We start from the raw sequence: 22,759 nt of genomic DNA on the forward strand, positions 1-22,759 counted from the left end.
AAAAATAGAATAATGCAAGAGGTAAATATGAGGTTTTCCTGCCACAGGGTGCACGCACAGGAAGTTTTACAGCTATATGCAAGGAGAGTGGGGAGGGTGCAGTTAAGAACATACCCATAAATTCAATTCAGGGACACTGTGAAATATGTAGTGCCGTCTGTTCGTTGCCAAGGTAGTAATTATGCAATGTGTCTGTTTAATCCTCAGGGTGCCATGAAGCAGCTTCTGTCTGCAAGTTGTTCGTTACTTGTGCTGCTTCCACAGCAACAATGTCTATGAAACTATTAATATTGAAAGTAAGGCCGGGCAGCTGCATACTATGCATCAGGTGGACGCATGCGTTCTCCGGCAGGAAGCAAGCGCAGCCAGCAAACAAGCTCTTTGTGGTGTCTGATCTGACCTCTTTGCAATATTTCAAGTGAGACTCTCTTTCTGAGCAGCAATGAATATTCTCAGGTACTGCTTCGTTGCTGTTTTGGTTCTAAGTGTTTCGCTTCCATTTGTTTTCTACGCTGTTGATTTGCATGCACAAAAATCTCTTCAGAGGCTGAACCTCTCTGTGAATTCAACTTTAGCAGAAGCCTGTAATGCACTTATTGAAGATAAGGCACCCTTTCTGAAGGAAAATGCTTTAAAAACATCATTCAGCGAATCCAGTTGCACGGAGTACATCACGCAGAACCACTACATCACCCGCACCCTCTCGGCTGAGGAGGCCGCCTTCCCTGTCGCCTATGTCATGACCGTGCACAAGGAGTTTGAGACCTTCGAGCGGCTCTTCAGGGCGGTGTACATGCCCCAAAATGTCTACTGTGTCCACGTGGATGCCAAGGCGCCGGCCCCCTTCCAGCAGGCGGTGCGGCACCTGGTGGGCTGCTTCCGCAATGCCTTCCTCGCCTCCCGGGCGGAGCAGGTGGTCTACGGCGGCATCTCCCGCCTGCGGGCTGACCTCCACTGCATGAGGGACCTGCTGGCCTCGGCCGTGCCCTGGCGCTACCTGCTCAACACCTGTGGCCAGGACTTCCCCTTGAAGACCAACCGGGAGATCGTCCGGCTGCTGAAGAGCTTTGGGGGCAAGAACATCACCCCCGGGGTGCTGCAACCCCCCCACATCACCGCACGCACCAAATACGTCCACAGGGAGCAATTATACTCTTTCTTTTCTTTCATGTTGAGGACACTTGTGCATAAGGTGCCCCCCCCCCACAACCTGACCATCTACTTTGGCTCTGCGTACGTGGCCGTCACCCGACCCTTCGTGGAGTTTGTGCTGCAGGACCAGCGTGCCATCGATCTGCTGGCGTGGTCCGAGGACACCTACAGCCCTGACGAGCACTTCTGGGTGACGCTGAACAGGATCCCGGGTGAGTGTGCCTTCACTTTTGTTTTCTGTAGATACACACGTGCACACAGAGAGACATACATCTGAGGATGATTTTGACAAAGCCTAGATGCAAAGTTTAATTGATATAAATTGATCATAATGGATATAAAAGGCTGATCTATCAAATAAGCTTACTTGCCCTTTTTAACCATTGGGGGAGAGGTGACTGTGCCGTGCAGGATGTGCGTTACCATTCTGCATCTGAGCAGGAAGAAGCCCAGGGGATCTAAGTGCAAATTTAAATCCTTGGACATTTCAGCTGATTTAAGCCTTTTACCTGTAAAAACTGAGGTGAAGAAAAGAGAAGGAACAAAGATTAAAATATGTAAGCTATGTAAGCATTATAGAGAAGATCTTAATTTTGCTGGGGGGAATTTTATTCTTCCACAAATAGAAGTCAGTTCCTCCCTCTCTATCTATTATTCCAGAGCCAGAAAATCTGAGTTCAGGCTTGAATCTGCTTTTAGTCATCATGTGCTTTTCTGCGGGCACACACATGTGCACACACACCAGCTCTCCAGTAACACCTGCAAAAAATCCCTGTACTCATAACTATTGCCTTAATTCCATTGTACATAGTCAACGATTTGTTCAGAGAAACAGAATCAGAACCAGTATTTTCATCTTTACCTTATATATTTACAATTAGTTTTACCTTGTTCATACAACTGGGAAAGGGTCAGAAGATGCACAGGACTTCTCCCCCATGCACATTGCTTTTAGAAGTACCTGGGTAGGACTTTACTGCTCCTGACTCCCTAGAGCTTCACAGCAGCCCTAGGCAAGGATATAAGGAATGGAAGCAAGGATGAATTTCTTCTCTTGTCTTTTTTTTTTTCCTTTCCACCCTCTCCCTCCTGTAAACTTGTGGGAAACGAGAACAGGTAGCAGTAACAGAGAGGCAGAGCATGTCTACTTCAGCTTAAGCAGCAGACTGTGGGTCCATCTTGCAAGGCCAGCCTGCTTTCAAATGATCACATAACTCTCTGAGAATAGCGCTTGATCTTCCGATAATTGTATTTTACAACTGGCATGCACATGATGCACAAACGATTACTGATTGAGATATTTACGGTATAATCATCAGCATATATTATTTGTAGCTAGCTGACTTTTCCAGGAAGCCGGTTGCTGTGATCTTATTATAGCTTATTGCCTCAAAAGCAACCTGGGACCAGATATGTTCTCCACATTCAGAAAGCTTTAGCTGGTTGCCATTTGTTGTACTGCACTGTGTAGTTTACATAGGCTGCGTATTTCATTGTTTATTTCCATGATCATCACCATATGCTTTCCAGTGTTGCACGTTGGCGTAACACTTTTCTGTGTGTGTTCTCTTTGCATCCAAAAGAGGAATCCGAAAAAGATGAAACATTTCCACAACAGATATGTTTTCTTCCTCTTCCTTGTTTTCCCTGCCATCACTTTAGGGTACCTGGCCAAAAGTGGCCATGCAGATCTGACAGATGTACTCAGGGGCTGATGTGTCCAGGATTTTGAATCCAAACTTGTAAGCATAGCATAGGGTGTCAGACGTGCACCTGAACGTATCCAAGTCAGATCCAGAGCTGGGATGAGAAGTCGTCTCTATCAGTGCATGGAATGTTAGCCTGGGACTCAGTTCCCAGCTCTAACAAAAACCTCACGTCCAAGTTTGACCAAGCCACTTCCTTTTAGCTTTTCAGGCATATCAAAGGGAGATAATGGTGTCAGGCAGTGGTCCAGGTGTTAGTACAAATAGTTGGAGGCCTCCAGGCAAGTGGAGACATCATTTAAGGACCAGTTTGGATGTACAGCATATCATGAAAGAACTAAACCAAATAGATATTTGTGATTTCAGATAGCCATGATAATCTCAGTTCAGATAAAAGATAAAAAAAGATTGTTTGGTCCCTGAATCTTAAAGTAGCATGCTTATTAACCGGAGTCATGCAACAAAGACCAAGATTTACTTTTTTTTTTAGCCCCACCTAAAGGCTAAAGACTTTCAGTTCCCATTCTGTTGGTTTTCAAATAAGTCTTAAGTTACCTTTGGTATTTCTGTCAGGCCACTTTTCTCCCACGTGGCTCCTGTGTGACAGAGAATTCTTGAAAGTCACTTCTGAGATAAGGAAAAGAAGCATGGGGGAATTAGGGGAAAGTATTTGCAAAGTATCTAGGCCTGAAGTGACTGGCCCTAAATCATTTCCCCCAGCTCTCACAAGAAGCACATACCACTGCAGTGCAGGTTAACAGCCATGTCCCAGCCCAGCAGCGTAACCACTGGGCCACCTTTCTCCTCTCTGCTCACATAGAGCAGAAAGTAGGTTCTGGTCACCATGGCTGAGGTGGGGAGAGGCGTGCATCCACAGTCCATGCTACTGAGTCCTAGGGTATGTTTACTGAATCCTCTTCCAAGCCAAGGTCCTGTCCCTGCTATCATGTGATATGGTCACAGCATATGCATGATTTGGGATGCAGGCAGTCTCAGGTGATAATCCCTCAAGGGTACGCACTATGTACATTGACGTATGCTGGTAACTTACATACACACACTAGTAACTTACACATTGCTCAAGTGCGAAAATAAAGGTCAGGATGAGTAACAGCAGCACTTCTCATTTAGAGACACCAACACGCTTTTACAAGGGAGATCGGTGCTATTATTCCCCATTCATAGAAGCAGGCAGAAAGGAGCAAAATGATATTCCCAGTGTCTTTAACCAGGCCGTGGGCAAAAGCAGCACTGGAGCACTGACACCTGACTTCCAGTCTAATGCAGTGGATTAAACTGCTTTTTCAGAATTGTCTCACCTGCAGAATAACTGAGCGTGGTTGCACTGTCGCTTCTGCGTCAGCCCCATTTCTGTACTACGGGTGAGGTTGCACAAGACGGCTCAGTGCTAAAACCTTATTGTTGCCAAAATAGGGGATTTTCTCCTGCTCATCCCTTCCCACTGCTTTCTGCCCAGCAGTCCTGTTCCGGGACTTTTGCCATTTCAACACACTAGATCTAAAGAAAAACAATCTACTTTTTTTCTAAGTCTCTGAATTGAATTGACTTGGTGTAGAATCTGGTCAGCACTGGAGTCAGCACAAATTAAAGATGGGGGTGAACATGCAGATATGAGCAAAAAGGAGAGGAAAATGGGAAGGAGAGGAGGAACAGGAACCAGCCCTTCCCCTTTCAGTCAAAGCCTGGCTCGACCCACCTTCTACAATGCCACTTGCATACAGGCATTTTTTAACATCCGAGCTTGGAAGGATAGGGCAGAAATATTTAAAGGCATTGCATGTATTTTATCAGTATCAACAGTTTCTGTACAATTTTCATTCCAATGCAGACAAGATGTATTTGGGAAATACAACACTGCTAGTCAAACAAATTTTTGTTATTGCATTTAAGACATATTTGTAGGAAATGAGGATATGAGATAGAAGCTTTAACTTAAAAGTCCCATGGGTTATATCACTCTTACAAACTTTGCCTGTTTAAAACTCACGTGCTCAAGTCTTTGTGCTAAAGCTTTTACTTATAGGAAGTTCTCTCATGTTGATCTCAATGAAAAAAATCGTAACTTTGTCTGCTTTAATTTTAAAAATTATACCGTGCACACCTTCCAACTGACAAGTAAGCTATAAGGAAATATTCAAGAGTGCATCCTCACAGCCAAAATAAACATGTTAAAAGGGCTAGCCCATAGTCTGATGAACAAATGTCATCTGCGTGCCACGGGTAGTTTACTGCAATATCCTGCAAAAATAGCATCTGTTTTCTACTTTGGCCTTTCTACTAGGTGCTGCTGGCACCAGGTTCATCTATACAGATGGTCTTTCTGTCTTAAATGACCTAGGTTAACGCCAGCCTCGAAAATGTAAAAGAGTTTATTTGTAATCGATCCTTGCCCTGGATTAATACACAGTCCTATAAATGGCTCTGCTGGCAGGACCAGAGGGGCTTAGTGGGAATGAACAACCAGGACGTTCAGGGACAGTGAATAAATCACCAGGGCCGGCAGTATTTATTTAGGTAAGAGGCTCATCTCCCAGAGTACATTAACCACCATCCTCACCCCTTCTATCAAAGCTGTGATTGAACACACTTGTGCACGTGCAAAGTCTCTTTCCTAGTCTCCTGCAGCTGTTTTCCAAGTTTCTTGTTCAGGTTTCATTTTATGGAATTTCTCCCAAATTCAGGCATGCCAAGAATGTCCTGTTTTATACAGACTCTTTCCGAGTCCCTCTTGACAGCTTCTTGCCTAGTTGGGCTCTGTCCTCTCTGCCCTGTTGCAAAGAGACCAGAACTGTTACTGCAGCCTGGGAAACATACCCGAGGTGCTGCCTCTTACCTGCTTTACCAGAATATGTGCAACAGCTTCTGTTGTTGTGGTGGGGCAGCAGCATTTTAATAGTTGCTGTCTTTAGCTTCAAAACTTAACCAACATGCATCAAGGTGCCATACCATTGAAAAAGCAAATGAGGTCTTAGCTATTTAATCACGAAGAGATGTTGGCAGAGCATCCTCTACTCCACAGGGCTTCTGACCAGAGCCAGCCCTGAGGTGTCCTCCACTCTGTTCACTAGCGGATATGAAGGACCTCTCCATTCCTAGGGGCAGGAGTTGCTACAGCTGGATTTAGAAATGAATTGCAGTCAAGACTCAAGAAATCGGGTGGAGAAGCAGAGAAGTTTGGGAATGACTCTTCTGGGAGCACACAGGCGCAGTGGAGTGTTGTACCACGATATCCAAGCAGGCCAAATACTACAAGCAATCTAGGCATAACAAGAAACCCAGCTACCACCAGGAGAAACTGGGTTTTGCGTCTCCACTCTGATGCTTTTGGGGAAGGATTATTCCTAGCAAGGTACCGTTCCCCCAGGCTTCACTGTGTGGCTCCACAGAAACTGCATCAGCACAACTGAGGGCTATGAACAAGAGGAGCAAGAACTTCAGGAATACGCTTCACATCGCATTGTCACTGAGGGAATCGGTTGGGGAATCGCTGCCACACAACTAGCCGGTGTGTCTGCAAAAGGCACTGTGTTGCACAGACAGAGCACAGCGCTCTGGATGCAGGCTTTGCACAGATACATTTGCTTTGCTGATTGTGGTTACACAATTAACGTTTTAGTTGTGTCGTAGTTTAACCCCAGCTGGCAACTAAGCCTCACAGAGTCACTTGCTCACTTTCCCCAGTTGGGATGGGGGAGAGAATCAGAAGAGTAGAAGTGAGAAAAAACTCCTGCGTTGAAGTAAAGGCAGTTTAACAAGTAAAGCAAAAGCCACGCATGCAAGCAAAGCAAAATAAGGAATTCATTCACTACTTCCCACTGGGAGGCAGGCGTTCAGCCATCTTCAGGAATGCAGGGTTCCATCACATGTAACGGTTACTTGGGAAGACAAAAGGCCGTAACACTGAACATTTCTCCCCTTCCTCCTTCTTCCCCCAGCTTTATAGGCTGAGCATGATGTCATATGGCATGGAATATCCCTTTGGTCAATCGGGGTCAGCTGTCCTAACTTTTTGTGCACTCCCAGTCTACTCACTGGTGGGGCAGTGTGAGGAGCAGAAAAGGCCTTGATTGCTCAGCAACAACCAAAAATATCAACGTGCTACCAACATTACTGTCATCCAGGATCCTTGTTCCTGGATGCCACAAAAAATCCCTGCATGAGAGCATTCATATCCAGACACACTGCTTTTTTGACCTTACCCCAAGTCCAGCGTCGATAACCCCATCCCAGTACGCATGTCTCCAACTCAGGTGCACGTATGGCAGGGAAGTATTGGGGGGACACCAGGCTCTGGGGGGATCACTTGCCAGGGGCATTGATCTCAGTTTTGCAGAGATGCAACGAGTGTTGCCAGTCCCAATATAAGGGCTGTTAAATCCTTAGCAATCCCCTCAGGCTGTGAGCTGCGAGGCAAATTTTGCACGTAGCAAGTGTCTGGTAGAGAAATCACCCACTCATTTCCTGTCCTGTGCCTAGTTATGTTCCGGCAACTGAGCAAGGCTGCAGATGTGTCCTGCCCTGCGAGAGCGGCCCTTCTAAGCTCCCATGATAAGACTCCTAACATGTGGTTCCTTTCTCTCCCCGAAAACGCTGGCGATGCAGCAATGGTGCCATGCTCAGCAATGTTTTGTTTCCTGTCACTGCAGAGAGCAACAGCAACTAGTTCGGGGGACATCTGCCCTTACATGGAGTGCAAGATGGTTAGCAGCCATGCCAGCCGTTAGCCACAGTAATGCGCCCCTCTTCCCTGCTCTCTGGCTGGCTGGCACAAAATTCACCCAGCCACCCATGGACAGTATGGTCCCACCTCTGGGATGCGCCTTGGTCACGCACATCCCTCCACAGAGATCACGAGTGGCGCTTGGCAGTCACTTGGTTTAAGTCAAGCTGGGGTTCTGCAAGGAAAGTGCCGGGGCAGAACCACTTTTATTCCTGGTTTCTGCAAGAAGCCTGCAGAATGGGGACCTGCTGTGGGTCATATGTCCCAGAGACGGGGGGTAAAAAAAGCACACTTTTGCTCTTGTGCCAGCCCAAAAGGGACATTGGGTACACAGCATGCCATTGCTGCCTGCTGCAAAACTAGACAAACTTTGCATCAGCGTGAATAGGAGGTAGCCAATTACTAGAGGGGCTAGCCCACAGTGTCCTGTGCAAGCCCACAAACCCAGACCGCACTCTGATCTGAATGCACAGATCCCAGAACCACCAGGCCTCCAGCAGCTTCCTGTCAAGCACAGGCATCTGGGGACATCCGCAACCTCAGCCTGGTATCTTTGAGGTTTTTTCTCCTGTTGCTGACAATCTGACACAGAAATTGGGAATCTGTGGAAGATGATGTTGCATTCCAGCTTGTGCGAACTTTTCCAGCTGTGTGCCAAGCACAATTTTAAGTGTTTTTGACACATTTGCATACTGTGTCTATCTAAGTGCAAAGAATCAGACTCACCCCAGCTCTCTCCAGGCAGGATGAAGGTTGCTAACATATTCATTCATTTTACCAATGATCGGGAAGAAATGAAAATGCTGGATAGTTTTGTCTGTGAGTGGAGTGCTAAACCACCCCCAAAACTTTGAAAATATGTCTGCACCATCCTGATGTCAGCTCCACGGTTGGGAGCTGAATGGTAGACAGAAAAATAAGGAAAATAGTTGGCAGACGGTATGTCTCAGGTAATGGCAGGCATGTAGCAGGTAATGCTGTGAGTCAAGCTAGTACGTTCTCAAGAGAGATGGAAGTTGTCCTTGTTAAAATTTCACTGCAGTTTATCTGAAGTAGTAGCTTTACATCCAAATGAGAGCTGGTGGCTCTCAAGGAACATCTCATTCACCTCCCTTGGATATGGGTGTGAGATACAAGAGTAATACCAGAAAATTCTGAGTAGCATTGCTAGCAAATTAATAAATCACGTTATCCAGCTCCTTATCTTTAAGGTTTTATATGGCTGTTTCCTTGTACAAACACACAGACCTGTGTTTTTTCCAGACAATTAAGTTTGCACTGAGCTTCTCACTACAGCAACTTAATCACTCAAAACTACTTTGGTACCTCTCCCTCCCACTGTAGTTTGTAGACAGGCTCTTGGAACAACCTTCTCCACTACACATGCATCATACTAATATGCAATATTGCGGTTATTTTCTGCCTGTTAAAATTGTTCCTTTTCCTTAGCTTAGTGCCCATCCTTCAAAAGACAGACAGACAGACGCAGAAGTTTTTTGATATGATTCCAGACAGTGATGCTGGTTGAATAAGCCGTGTTCCAGAAAGTATTTTGTACCTATGTCTGCAGCATTACTCATATAACTAATCCTTGCTCTCTTGTTCATGTTCTCCATTATTTTAATGAGACTTCCTGATTGAGCAAGAACTTCTCATAGCAATAAGGCACAAAAATATAGGGATTTTCCTGTGACTGTTATTGAGTCTCATGCTTGCAAAGCTGTCGTAATCTCATCATCAAAACCTTCCTCTTTTGAAAAACCTGCTTAAGGGAAGGTGTTGCAACACACTCACAGCAATCACTTTGTGGCAGAATTTCCTCAACAATTACTCTTGTGCTCTATCCACCATTCAGATATTGTAGTTAATCTGAGAAGATATAACTTAAAATAGGGTTTGGTCTCTGTGCAATCCGCAGTCATTGGAATTTAAGTACTGCTTTCAATAGGAACAATACCTTGCTTCTCAACCAATCGTTTGCTTCTCACTAAAACACTACTCAGTGACAACAGGATAAGGAAGGATATGTCTTCAAGAAGTCTTTTTGAAAAGCCACAGCTAGTAAATGGGCTTGTGTTCCTTCCCTTGCTTCTCTGTCTTTACAACTATCTGACATTGGTGTAATAGGCTTCGAACAGAAAAACTCCTTGAATAACAGAATCAGATGACAGTAATTTAAGGAAGAACTTTTTTCTTTCTAAATTCTGTCATCAGGTAATGTCTGTCACAACTCATGCATGTAAGCAGCTAAACTCCAGCTCAGCTGCAGTAACAGAGACTTTTCTTGACGTTCCCAGATGCTGAGTTGCCAACAGCCCTTGGTTTTGTTAGAGGGGAACTCCAGTCAGGCTACCTGAACCTGTCCCTTCCTTTCACCTACGAGCAAATTCATCTGACCACGCCTACAGCTGTGTTATGTGTGTTGAGAGACAAACCCCGATGCCAGCACCCACCTGGGCAGCTTGGGTGGAAGTTGGAAGAGCCATGCCTGAACGGGTGCCAGGGTGGGCACCAGCAGTTCCTGCAGAGCGGCTCTCCTGTTGGCTGTCCTCGATGCCCAGCGTGTCCCTACAGGTCCAGCTCACTCCCACTCCAGGAAGCAGGTGTTTCCTGAACAGCCCCATAGAGTTCAGCTCCTCTGATGCAGGACTGCCCCTAACCCTACCAAAGACACTAGAGTTAGTTTATGGGTCAATAACAGCTCAGAAAAACTTAATTCAAAACATATAATCAAATGAAGCTACCAGAAATGAGAAGCTTTCCTTATTATCCATCAGGTGATTCAACACAGTAGGTGCAGTTTAGCTCTGTTATGACTGTCAACAGCCTCACAGCTCAAGGAGAGGACATGCATTGCCTTAATTCAGACTGCTGTCTTGAAAGAAGTAGTTTCAAATAAGCTTCTGTTTTTCCTGAGTTTTATTTCATTCTCTCCAGGTTCTGAGGTCTGCTTTAAAGCTTGACAGTCTTGAGTTTATTTTAGTTAACCCCTCACCCCTCCACACACACATTTTCGCATTTGCATATCCCAATGAAATGAAAATTTATGGTGGCAAAATACAAAATTGAGCCTTTGTACATTTTTAAGGAGGGGTGGTGGCGTTTTTTTGTCCATTGTTTCAACTTGATCTTAAAAGAAAAATCTCTTCTTCTGAGGACTCCCCCATATCTTTACTAGCCACCTCCCTCCCATGGACAGGTGGGAGAGCTTGTCTCGCAGGACAAACAAGAAAACAGACAAACCAGGATTTCAGAGCAGATTGTTCTTGTATGCTGTCTCATGAGCCCAGTCAGACAAATTTTTGTTGCTGTACAGGGTTAGGAGGCGATCGTTTCCATTGTACCTACATTTGCTCATCAGCTTTTCTCCATCCTCCTAACACTGACAGTTTAACCCTAATTTCTCCCTTGAGCAGCTCTGTAAAATGACAAAAGCTGAAAAAAAAACCCACTCGAAAACAAACCTAATTTACTTCTGGAAAGCCTAAAAATAGATTGTGAGTGAGCCTGGGAATGAAGCCCTGTGTCCAAGAGTGGGACTTCTCATGCAGCCAGGAGGGCCGTGAGGGCATGGTGGGCCCCATGGGGTGTGCATCCCCTTGTCCCCAGCAGTGCCCGTGCCAGCCTGGGGGCTCAGTCTGGAAACGTGTCAGATGCAGGGAGCACCCCAGGGTGCTGGGCCAGCCATGGGTGGTGGCAAGGCTGCCCTTCCCCAGCGTGGGAGGCGTCTGGCGGGGGTGCATCTCATGGGTCGGCCTTGCTTTGTTTCCTCTTGGTGTGGGACCGCTCAGGAGGTGCCGGTGTTATGGTTTGAGGAACCTAGGGCAATTTATGGTTGTTTAGACAACGATTCTCTCACCCGATGACCCCTCCCCATCTGGGAAGGGGAATTGGGAAAAACAAGGAAACACGAGGGTTGAAATATAAACACATTTAATAGAGTAAGACTAAATAATCAACATTAATAATACTAAAGAACCAGTAGTGATACTGGTACCAATATAAAATATACAAGGATTATAGTGAGACAAATATATGAGCAGGAAGTTGTGCACTCCCAGCAGGGGACAGCAAATGTCGGACGCCACGAGCGCTATGGCTTTTGGAGGAAGGGAAGGCCTCTGAGGTCTGGCACTGGGGCGAGGACTTCTCAGGATCACTGCCGTTAAGGAAGAGAGAGAAAACTCCTCAGAAAACTTTCTATTTATATAGAATGTGATGTTCGTGGTATGAAATACTCCTGTTGGCCAGCTTGGGTCAAGTGCCCGGGTCTTGCTCCTCCTCATCCCCGCACCTGGCTAACTCAGAAACACTGAGACCTTGAAACCCGCGTACCATAGCTGGCTACAAAGTAAATATTTTCACAAATTCAATATTTCACAGACACCCGAGTCTTCTAAAAGCGCAGTTTTCCCAAGCATTAGAAGAGGAATTAGTCCTGTGTTGCTCAAACCGGGACAGCTGGCCAGGCCAGGGGTGGGCCGAGACTGGCAGCGTGGGCCATGCGGTGGCGGCGGGTGGTGGTGGTGGTGGTGGGGCTGCTGGTGGCCACCGTGGGGCTGCTGGGCACTGCCATGTTGCTGTGGCATGGCGGGTGGCGAGGGATGGGTGGAAGGGGCTCCCAGGCAGCCATGGCACTGGAGCGGGCGTGCGGCACGCTGCTGGCCGGCCGGGCCCCCTGCCTGAGGGGCCCACAGCTGCAGCCATGGTTGGGGGCAGCCCCCTGCAGCACCTACGTGTCCCGCAGCCACTACATCACCCGCGCCCTCTCGGCTGAGGAGGCCGCCTTCCCCCTCGCCTATGTCATGACCGTGCACAAGGAGTTTGAGACATTCGAGCGGCTCTTCAGGGCGGTGTACATGCCCCAAAATGTCTACTGTGTCCACGTGGATGCCAAGGCGCCGGCCCCCTTCCAGCAGGCGGTGCGGCACCTGGTGGGCTGCTTCCCCAACGCCTTCCTCGCCTCCCGGGCGGAGCAGGTGGTCTACGGCGGCATCTCCCGCCTGCGGGCTGACCTCCACTGCATGAGGGACCTGCTGGCCTCGGCCGTGCCCTGGCGCTACCTCCTCAACACCTGTGGCCAGGACTTCCCCTTGAAGACCAACCGGGAGATCGTCCGGCTGCTGAAGAGCTTTGGGGGCAAGAACATCACCCCCGGGGTGCTGCCACCACCCCATGTTACTGCACGCACCAAATACGTCCACAGGGAGGGAACCGGGCACAAAACCTCAAGGCTGGTCACCCCCCAGCTGCGCAAGGCGCCCCCCCCCCACAACCTGACCATTTACTTTGGCTCTGCGTACGTGGCCGTCACCCGACCCTTCGTGGAATTTGTGCTGCGGGACCAGCATGCCATCGATCTGCTGGCATGGTCTGAGGACACCTACAGCCCTGACGAGCACTTCTGGGTGACGCTGAACAGGATCCCAGGTAGGGCATCAGGTCCAGGGAGGGCATGGAGTTCCCTGCCCCAGCACTTGCCGCCACTTGGCCATTGCATGGTGCCAGCCCTTTGTGGTGGCCACCATGGCTTTCTTCTCCATGGAGGTGTTTCCAGCTGTGGCTCTTGCTGGTGCCCACCAACAGGTTGTCGCCACTCCTGTTGTTTCACATGCAGAAACACCCATGCAGGTGACAGCCTGTGTTGTCAGCACTAGTGGTAAGCAATGAGCCTCCTTGCGTTTAGTGTCCCGGACGTTTATCCACTTGGCTGACCTGTCTTCTAGGGAGAACAGGGTAAGGGAGGTCCCAGGGATGGTGGGCTTTGCAGTGTGTTGGGTTCAAGGACACCGCACGTCTTCATGCTTAGGAGCAGCTGCCCTGGTCCATGAAGACCTAGGGACACAGCTTGGCATCCACTTGGCTTCCATCGTCTTTGGCCACACTGTCTTACTAGTCCCATATGTACTTCCTTGTACCATCTTGCTTCTCCAAAAGCCATCAAAGGGATTTGTTTCCAGATCCCTCTCACACACTAGTGGGCTGCATGCCTTCACATGTAGGGGAGAGGGTATGCACTTGCCCCCCTATACATGGCCCACCCCAAGTCCTGCATGTTTCCCAAACATAAATACATGGCCCCGAAGTCCAGCAAAAGTTGTAGTTGATTTCAAACAGGTCTTGCAGAATAATATTCCCGAGGGTGATATGTACACCATTCCAGGCAGATTTCTGAAGTACAAATTCCTGTGCACCAGCTTATAAAGTGCAGGAGAAAAGCTTGGATCAGTTGGTGGCACGTAAGTGTAAAGAAGTTGTCCCTTTCCCTAGAGAGAGATGCCAACGAGGCTGCTTCAGTGGACTGTCGGAGATTAGCCCATGGGCAGCTAGGTTTGAACTGATGTGTGGGTTTGATCCTGGAATCACAGGTACAGGATTGGAAGGTCAAGGCAAATCAGGCAGCCTTTTATGCTGCAAGATTCCCAGCCCAATGTCGGTTTATGTGTGTGTTACCGAAATGCCAACGCAGTGACTCGTTTTGTGTAAGCTGCCTATGTTTGTCTTAATACACAGTAGCAAGGAGGAAAGGGAGTGGGCTGTCTCTTGGAGCCAACACATACAGATCAGCTCTCAATGGAATTGCACTGGCAAAAAACCAGGAAGAGCTTTGCAGAGAAGCAGGCTCTGCTGCCTTTGTGCTGTGAGTGAGGTCCAGGCTCTGAAGCAGTGTTTTTCCTGCCTCCAAACTTCCGCCACCGTGGGAAGACATGAAATTAAAGGCATCGGAGGGGCTGGCACATCTTTCTAGTCACTCGTGTCTGTCTTCACACGCGAGCACTGCAGTTCTGCTGGTGGCTCTTTCTAAGACCTGGTGGTGGCAAACTTGTTTCCAGGGCAGTGCTCAGTACCGCTGCCTGTGAGGTGGCTCTTCCCTTCCCTCCTCCCTGTTTTTGGGGAGAAAACTCCACTAACCTTGATGGAGTGGGAGAACGAGAGCTGGACAAAAGTAGAGTGAGCAACTCATGATGAAGTTTATATTAACTTTTACCATCAGCACCACTTTTCAGACAAGCTGTATTTATAAGAATAGGACCCCCGAACATCTTCTGAATCTGAAATCAGTCGCTCAAACAAATATTTAAAGGAAAATATGGTAAATCCATTTTTTTTTTTCCCAGTGCTGAGCTACACATTCCTCCACTCTTTAATTAACTTACAAAAATGCCTAGTTTACTCAATTTGGGAGATGGTGAATAATGTGAAGTCAGTAGTTTTGTATTCCTGGAAGGCAGTGCCTTCCAGTGTTTTTGTGGATGTCCTGGGATTGTTCCTGTTTTGTCCGTCATTTTTCTGCTTTCCCACCGTGTCAGCATTTTCCAAGTCTTTCTGCACACCACCACATTTACTGCCATCTGTTATGAACAGGTTTTTAATTTGGGATAGTAATGCACATCCCAGGCCATTTAAAGTGTTTATCCCCTGCCATCACTGCCTCTTTTTGTCTTTTTATAAAGTGTTATCTTAGCTTAATGCTTTCTGCGGAGGAGTAATATTTTCCGAATTTTCCCCAGGACAAACCCACATTTTTTTGCATGTTATTTTATTTGATAACAGCCCAATATACAGAGGGAGAGAAATAATGTCACAAAGTTCTGGTTATAGCTGCCACATATATCTCTGTTTATGGCAAAGTGCTATGGTGGTTCTGCTGTTGGATCATACAGTTTTTTTGCATCAGATACAAAAGTCATGACTCGCTATTTGCAAACCACCACCCTTACTTACCAGGAACAAGCTATCCTTAAAAACACAGAGCAAAGCAAGCAAACAGAAGAAAAACCAACCCTGATGTTTAACCTTTCTCCCATCCAATTTCTCAAAAAAACCCAACTCCAAACTCAACCGCCCCTGACATTATCCAGTGCCTTTAGGATCTCGTTTCTCCTTCCCTGCACTTCTCTTACAAGCTCACAAGTAAAACAGTTGTTGCGTTATGGTGACTCTACTTGTTGCCATCTAAGGAAGGAACAGAAAAAAACCATGTATTGTACTTGTTGCCATCTAGGAAAGGAACAGAAAAAACCAAAGTAGTAACAAAATCTTACTTTGCTTTCGCCTTTATTTTTTAGAAATCACCAAAGTTAGGATGATGACACATTCTCAGCTACCGTTTCGGCACAGAGGGCTTCTTGCGTGTGCTGCAGTCACCAGTTGAAATTGTGCTTTACAGAACCGCTGGCAAATCACCCTGTTTAGGATTGTAGCTAACCAGCAAAGTAAATAACCTATATTAATACACATTTTAAATGAAGTTAGGAAAACCAGGAAGATGGGCTAATTACCCTTAAAGAAAGAGAGAGGTCAGAACTGGAGATTAAAACGTCAATTTTATTTTAGTTAAAAATCGTATTTGAAGGGCCTAGGTTCCCTGTCTTTGCACAGGTCCCACAACTGCAAACCAGTGCTATTATGCATTCGGTATAAGCTCTAAAAGGCTTCATTCTCATCTCACTGTAAATCGAGGAAAATGGCTGTCTTTCAATATACAGAGTTAGTACAAATGACAGATAATAATACAAATGTCATGAAGATGTTTTCATAAAAAGCTGCATGGTTCCCTCCCTGACACTCATACACGTGTTTCCTTTAAAAAGAAAACAGGAGTAAGTAGGAATAACAGGTTTTAAACATCCCTATTAAAAATCTGGAAGAAAAACATTTGAACATGTTTATCTGTTAAACCAGATTAACTTTTGCATCAGCTATGATTAGGGTAGTAGCAGGGTTAATAGTAATTATTAATAGTAATAATACTTAATACTGGCATCACTATTGAACTCCCCAGCCCCTATGTGTACAACACAGATCAACGAAAATCGCAGTTTTGCTAGTGAGGAGGGCTATCTGCTACGGGGGGCTGTGGGGTAGGGGCTGAGCTTCAGCGGTGCGTGAGCGGCACAGAGCGGCGATGCCCAGCTTGCCTTGTCACCCCCTTGGGCACGCGAGGAGCAGCCAGGTTGGTACAAATCCTCTCCTCCCCGGTCACCGCCACCAGCCAGTGCTGGCACTTCTGCCGCGTTTGTTAAAAAGCTTGAGTGCCAGGTAATCCTCAGCAGTAACCCTGCAGTAATTCTTTGCACTTGAGCAAGTCAGTCTTCTCCTTTGCTTTCAGCTTCGTTTGGAGAAAGCAGAAATAGCATCTGTGGTTTTGTACCTGCTGGCTCCCCACACGTTGCCTGTTCTGCCTTTTGATAGCTCAGGTACAGCATTCGTCATTGCTTGCTGGGCAGGAAAGAAGAAAAGATGATTAGTTTTTTCCAAGCAGGCAGATAAGTTATATACAAGTGTTTGTGCTACAGTGAGAAATTGTGGCTTTTCCAGCTTTTCTTAGCGAAGCGGTTTGTACATCAGGTGGCAGTTACACAGTCCATATCATTGTTTTGTTCTTCAACGACTGATTGAGCCAATAAGAAAGATAAAATTTGCTGAAAGGGTTGGGTTCATAGAAAGCTTTTATTATTTTATACCTTGGGGCTTTGGTTTTTTTTCTGTATTCTGAAGACAGTTTTAGAAAATACTTCAATGAACTTCTTTCACTGAATTGAATACGATACTGCAGTACAGACCAGGCACAAGGTTTCCCTCGCTGTACCTACCTGATCTGCTCTTGCTTTCAGAGGCAAAGACGTCATCCCGTGGCAATGGTCTGGTATAGTTACTGCTTTGTGCTGAAGATACTGAAATCCCCTTGACTCACAGCAGTTGCCTACACATTGCATACATGTTGCCTGTTTACTCTTCAGCATTTCCCCCTTAATTACTTAAAATGGATGTTTGCCAGGTTATAGCAGGACTTGATCACTTACTGATGAGGAGAGGTCCTCTTACTGGTTTATCTCCTAGATAGGTCCTGTGACCTGCCTAGACTTATATATATAATTATATAACATTACAGGCTATAATTGAGTTTCAACAGGTCCATCCAGTTGTATCATGCTTGAATTTGTTCTGTTAGCCTCTTTTTGGAAAAAAAAAAAAAAAAAAAAAAAGAAAGTATTTACCACCAAATTCACGTGAAGATACTAGGTGTCGGTGGCTCAGTGTTCAAATATCCCTTGGAAGGCAGTGCTGGTTGGGAAGGTGACATGAGTACATGCATGCAGTATCACACTGAGGCTGCTGCAAAAGAGGGGTTTTATTTCTCAAGTGAAATGTTTAGGTCTCTTGGGCTGACATCTTGTTTATGTCACGAAAGCAGCTTTCAATGAAGAAACTTGACAAAAAGGCTAGCAGATAGGCATCTGTTGATACATATTCCATACACATCCCAGTTCTGTGGAGAAAGGTCCCAGAGAGTGGACATAAACCTGAACACATAGCTGTTAAAAGAACTAATTATTTGATTTTCTATTCTCTAATTGCAGGTGTTCCAGGCTCCATGCCCAACGCTTCATGGGAAGGTGACCTGAAAGCCGTGAAGTGGATTGATATGGAAGAGAGCCATGGAGGCTGTCATGGTAATGTGTACTTTTTTCTCTATTTCTTCTTCCTGTTCATACAGTGAAAACACTCGACTGTTGTTTCTGTACTCCTATGGCCTCTGATCATAATGTGATACCGTTTTTAGACAGCACTTGATTGGAGAGAAGACATTAAAAAGGAGTCATCTCCTTCATAGTCCATATATGAATGATAGTAGCCACATAAACAATGAGGAAGCTGGAACAGTTGCTTCTTCATCAGGAATTTTATTGAATATATCAGCCTTGGAAAGGTGGATATTTGACAGCGCTTAGAGCTCACATGAGTTAGCTGACTATTCTCTTGAAGGCCCTGGGGGAATTTTCTCGCAGGTGGGTGGGAATAGCCCACGTGTATGTTTCTCGCTGGGACACAGATGAGCTAGAGCCAGCGGCAGTGTGCATGGAAGGTGTCCTGTGTGGACTCGGATAAATCCCAGCTCTCAAATGGGCACTGATGCCTGCCAGAGCCACAGCTGACGAGGAACCTAAGGACCTGCATGCTGGCAATGATGATTGAGCTTTGACTTTTCCTATGTCATGTTATTTCATGATGTAACATTAGCAGTAGATAATCTTCTGTATGGCACGCTCAATTTTTCAGTCACTTGTTTGTACATTGCGTACTGCTACTAATTCTGACATATCCAAGTGGAATGAGAAAGGGAATGCCAAAATGCTAATGATACGAATTTTATTTCAAGAATTCTTAATCCATAACATAGTTGTTTGTGTTGAGGGGAAAGTTTTTGAGAACTTCAGTCAACTTCAGTTGCAGCAGTTTTATATCGGCATAACTACATTGAAATCAGTGAAATTACACCAATATCAGCCGGAATTAGTTAGTGGGAAATCTAGTCCGAGCAGAAGTATGAGTTTCTCTTCACTAACAGAAGGAACGCTTTGGTGTGTTTCAGCCTTGTCTGAGAAAGAGTCTCAAGTAGTAACACTTCTTTTCTGAACTATCTCCTTATTTTGCTCACTATATATTCTGAAGTAACTTTCTTCATTTCATCCCATTTTTCATACTTATTCCCATTGCACGTCCTGTAGGCCATTTGGCATGTTTCTTGTGTAGGAAATTATTTACAGTGGCTTTGCAGATAAAACTTCTCAAAAAAGAATGATTTGGATCCTTGATTTTGACATTGTTTTTTTTTCTTTCTCTTTTGGCAGGCCATTATGTCAGAGGGATTTGCATATATGGAACAGGTGACCTCAAGTGGCTTTTTAACTCTAACTGTATGTTTGCAAATAAGTTTGAGCTTAAAACATACCCCCTGACTGTGGAGTGCCTGGAGCTGAGACATCGGCAGAGAACCTTGTCCCAGAGTGAGGTTCAGGTGGAACCCAACTGGTATTTTTAGCTAGCAAAACCCCAGGCTACAACACCAACAGAAGCAGTCAAGAGAACAGCAGCAATCTTAATTTCTGCTGTGCCAGAAGCACGAACTCATGAGATGGGTTTCCTTAGGGTGTTCTGTAGATGCAGCTCGGGTCAGCTTGTCTCATCCTGCCTGCAAACCTCACCTCCCACTTAACACCTGGCGGCCAAAGTGCAAAAGATCCAAAAAGAGACATCAGGGAAAAGCTTCTGTTGCAGCTGGAGGATCTTTGTACTTTTGACATTTTTAATGGGCTGTTTTCCAGCCCCAACTTTTGTCTTGCTACACTGTCACTGCTATCTTTTTCTATAAGACTGTATCATCCCTACCACTTCTTGTGTCTAAAAGACAAATGTTCACATTTGGTAAGCAAAAAGGTAATGAGTCACGGTCAGAAAGATCTTAAAAGCAAGAACACAACTGCTGGTTATACACGAGATGCCCTTTTGTCAAAGATACTGATATTTACTGCAGAGAACTGGTGGAAAAGCACTGGAAATGGAATAAAGACGCTGCACTTCCCATATCTTACCTGTTATTTATATACCTGTTGGGACAAGGTTTGTAAGAGAAAACAGCATCTTTTACTAAATCAATGGGTGTGGTTAGAAAAATCAGATAGGCTTTCAGGCACAGGAGCCCATCTCCATGTCTGAAAAACAGGGGCTTGCATATTTGTCTTGGCCGATTAACAGGACTGGAAAAAAACACCAAACCTCTCTACACGCAGATTGTGGGCCACCAGTGTTCTTAGATTGTTATATGTAAGGACACAGAGGGAGAGATGGAAAGCAGGGAAGGAAGTAGCAAGATAAATATTTTCAGGACTGAAAGAACAGTAACTGAGCTTTGGCAGTAACTCAGGAATTCTGTGTCATATGTCGCTATGGCATAAGCCTTCTTCCCAAGTATACTTCCTTTCATCTTCATACAATGTTTAATGCACATACTTAACCTTGGGGCCCACTTCATCACAGCCCTATTTTTATTCCCCGATAACAGCCACTAGAGGGAGGCCAACAAATAGCTGAGCAGATTTTCCCTTCCAAGTCTACATAAAACTTTCAAGCACACAAAATCTCAACAGACTAGGCATATCGCAGAGAAAAAAATCAGTGCTCGGGAATATTTTTGTATGGCAAACGGAAGGCAAAAGTTACGGGTATCAGTCATTGTGTTCTAAAAAACAAAGCAAGGAAGCAAAACTATGAATACTTCTTCCTGTAGCTATGACGGTTGCATTTATGGGGCGTTTTAGCAGCACTGCTGAGCGACCTGATTAGCAGCATGGAGGCAGTATAAATCGGGATGCCTGAGTCTAAGGAGAGTGTGTGTGCTGCTCTCCTGTCTCTCTTCTGAACAAGCGAAGATGGCTCAAAGAGTACCTCTTGAATAACAGCAATTTACCATCAACTTTATTAAACCATTCCTAATTCCAGGGTCTTTTAGCAAACTGGATTGCAACCTGCAGCAGTTCAGAAATGACAACACATCACATTCAGACATCCTGAAGCACAGCTGGTAACCCCCAGGGAAGGGTCTGAACAGGCGGGATCTGCTTCAGTCAGCTTATTCTGCATTTAGAGCTGCCAACACCTAATAATGCTGATCCCTGCAGAAAGGCACTGAGAATTTACCTCCAGAGCAGAACTTTGGTGGAAAACCTGTTTGGTTTTTTTGGGGGGAGGGGAGAAGAAGAGGGCTTTGCTAACTTGCTGCCATGGTGGCAGCTGAAGAGAGAAGTATTTTGGAGTCATTCTTTTAAAGAGGGAGTTTTAGGGTGTCCAACTTGAGAGGTCTGGAATCAGCCCCCACTTTGTTTTACTAAGCTGAATATTCGGCAGGTTGAAATATCCCAAATAAAATAAAGGCATTCTCATCATTTTATGTGAATATTTAAAGTGGCACAGAGTACAAACAAGATTACTTTTCATTGTTCAGACTCTGCAGGCAAATGGCAAAATATCACCCAACAGCAGAAGCAATAAGCTTGGCAGTTTGAAAATACGAATATAAAAGGGTATTGTACTCTGAACCTGATGTATGAGCAGCTCCATGACCCCGCAAACTTCTGTGCCTGTTCTAGATACTGCAACATTTTTCCTTCATTCCCTAGCACCTCAGAGATTCAAAATACTAAAAATGAGCGAGAGAAGGAGCATGCGTTCCTCTTTTGTCACTCTATAGGTGAGGTAGGGAGGAGAGGATGTTTGGTGGAGCACTTCTGCACCTTCTGTCAGCAGTAGGGAAGAGACATCACCATTGCTTCACGCCTTGCTTGCTGTTGTCTTAGCCTAGGACCAATCTTGGACTTATCATCGGGGTTTGTTTAACTGGTCTATTAATACAAGTACGTAGTTGCGCAAGACATGGAGTACTTTGCCCTGTGGCTGTACAGCATCGTAGTTGGGCTTGCAATGGGGTGTACGAGCTGACAGGGGTGGTGCTTGCTAGGTCTCAAATTAAGTGGAACTTTCTCCTACAGGGTTTTAAAGTCGCTGTTGGGTGTGAGAGTTGAGAGTTTCTTCCCAAGCTTTCATCTTCCTAAGACACACTATTACTTCAGGTCCAGCAGGCATTGCCAGGTGCTCGTTTTCCACCCCACAGTGCAGCACCTTGAAGTTAATACGAGAATTGAGACACTCATTATCTCTCAGGGGTGATGCAAGGCAGCAGAAAGGGTGGCAGGTCAGGTGCGGACCTGGTGCAGTCAGTGCTCAGCGTGGGGTGACAAGCAGAGCTGATGCAGATGGAGACCCCGTGGCCATGCATTCCCCAGAGCCAGCCGACATTAGCAGGAGCTGCGGTTTCAGGCTTACACAACGGCCATGGCTGCTGGTCTGCTGCTCCCCATTGTGAATAACTTGCAGGTTTCACGCTATTTCCCTTTCAACTGAACACACCCAAATACCTCCAAAAATCCCCTGCCCCTAGAAAGATGTATGCTCCGCGTGTGCCTGCAACATTGGAGTTGTGCGCAGCAGCCAAAAATGTCTGTCAGCGCGTGCCAGGTTGCAGGAATTGCAAAAGAGTCCCCGGGAGCACAGCTGTGAGAGCAGGTCCAAGAAAAGCAAGATACAACACTGTGGCTCCTCCTCGCGTTCACTGCAGGGCTTGAGGCTGCTATCGCAACCCCGGCATCTGCGCAAATGCTGCTCCAGGGCTCCTGTCTAGAGGCCTGAATTAAATTCCACAAAAGTCCCCAAGCAGGATTTCTTGAAGAGAAGGGAGAACGAGTCTGAGGCCTAGCTTGTGGCTCGATGTCTGGCAGCGGTGCTGCAAAAGCCAGCCTAAACCACAAGACTCCCAGCCCTC

At 46.0% G+C, this 22,759-nt stretch overlaps 1 protein-coding gene across 1 annotated transcript; it reads left to right on the forward strand.

Annotated features, from left to right (window-relative positions):
* The first annotated feature begins 219 nt into the window (after positions 1–219).
* Positions 220–22,612, forward strand: GCNT2 (glucosaminyl (N-acetyl) transferase 2 (I blood group)). Its single transcript, XM_054192945.1, has 3 exons — positions 220–1,364; positions 17,964–18,056; positions 19,236–22,612. The coding sequence occupies exons 1-3, from the start codon at positions 443–445 to the stop codon at positions 19,424–19,426; spliced, it is 1,206 nt and encodes a 401-aa protein (XP_054048920.1). The 5' UTR covers positions 220–442; the 3' UTR covers positions 19,427–22,612.
* Positions 22,613–22,759: the final 147 nt, after the last annotated feature.

Source organism: Rissa tridactyla, chromosome 2 (genome assembly GCF_028500815.1).
Source record: "Rissa tridactyla isolate bRisTri1 chromosome 2, bRisTri1.patW.cur.20221130, whole genome shotgun sequence".
Taxonomy (NCBI): Eukaryota; Metazoa; Chordata; class Aves; order Charadriiformes; family Laridae; genus Rissa; species Rissa tridactyla.

Bases quoted from the DNA above. Each gene is read 5' to 3' on its own strand.
- GCNT2 (XM_054192945.1), top strand. From the start codon at position 443: ATGAATATTCTCAGGTACTGCTTCGTTGCTGTTTTGGTTCTAAGTGTT. The intron at 1,365-17,963 runs GTGAGTGTGCCT...CTCTAATTGCAG, and splicing joins GACGCTGAACAGGATCCCGG to GTGTTCCAGGCTCCATGCCC. The intron at 18,057-19,235 runs GTAATGTGTACT...CTCTTTTGGCAG, and splicing joins GAGCCATGGAGGCTGTCATG to GCCATTATGTCAGAGGGATT.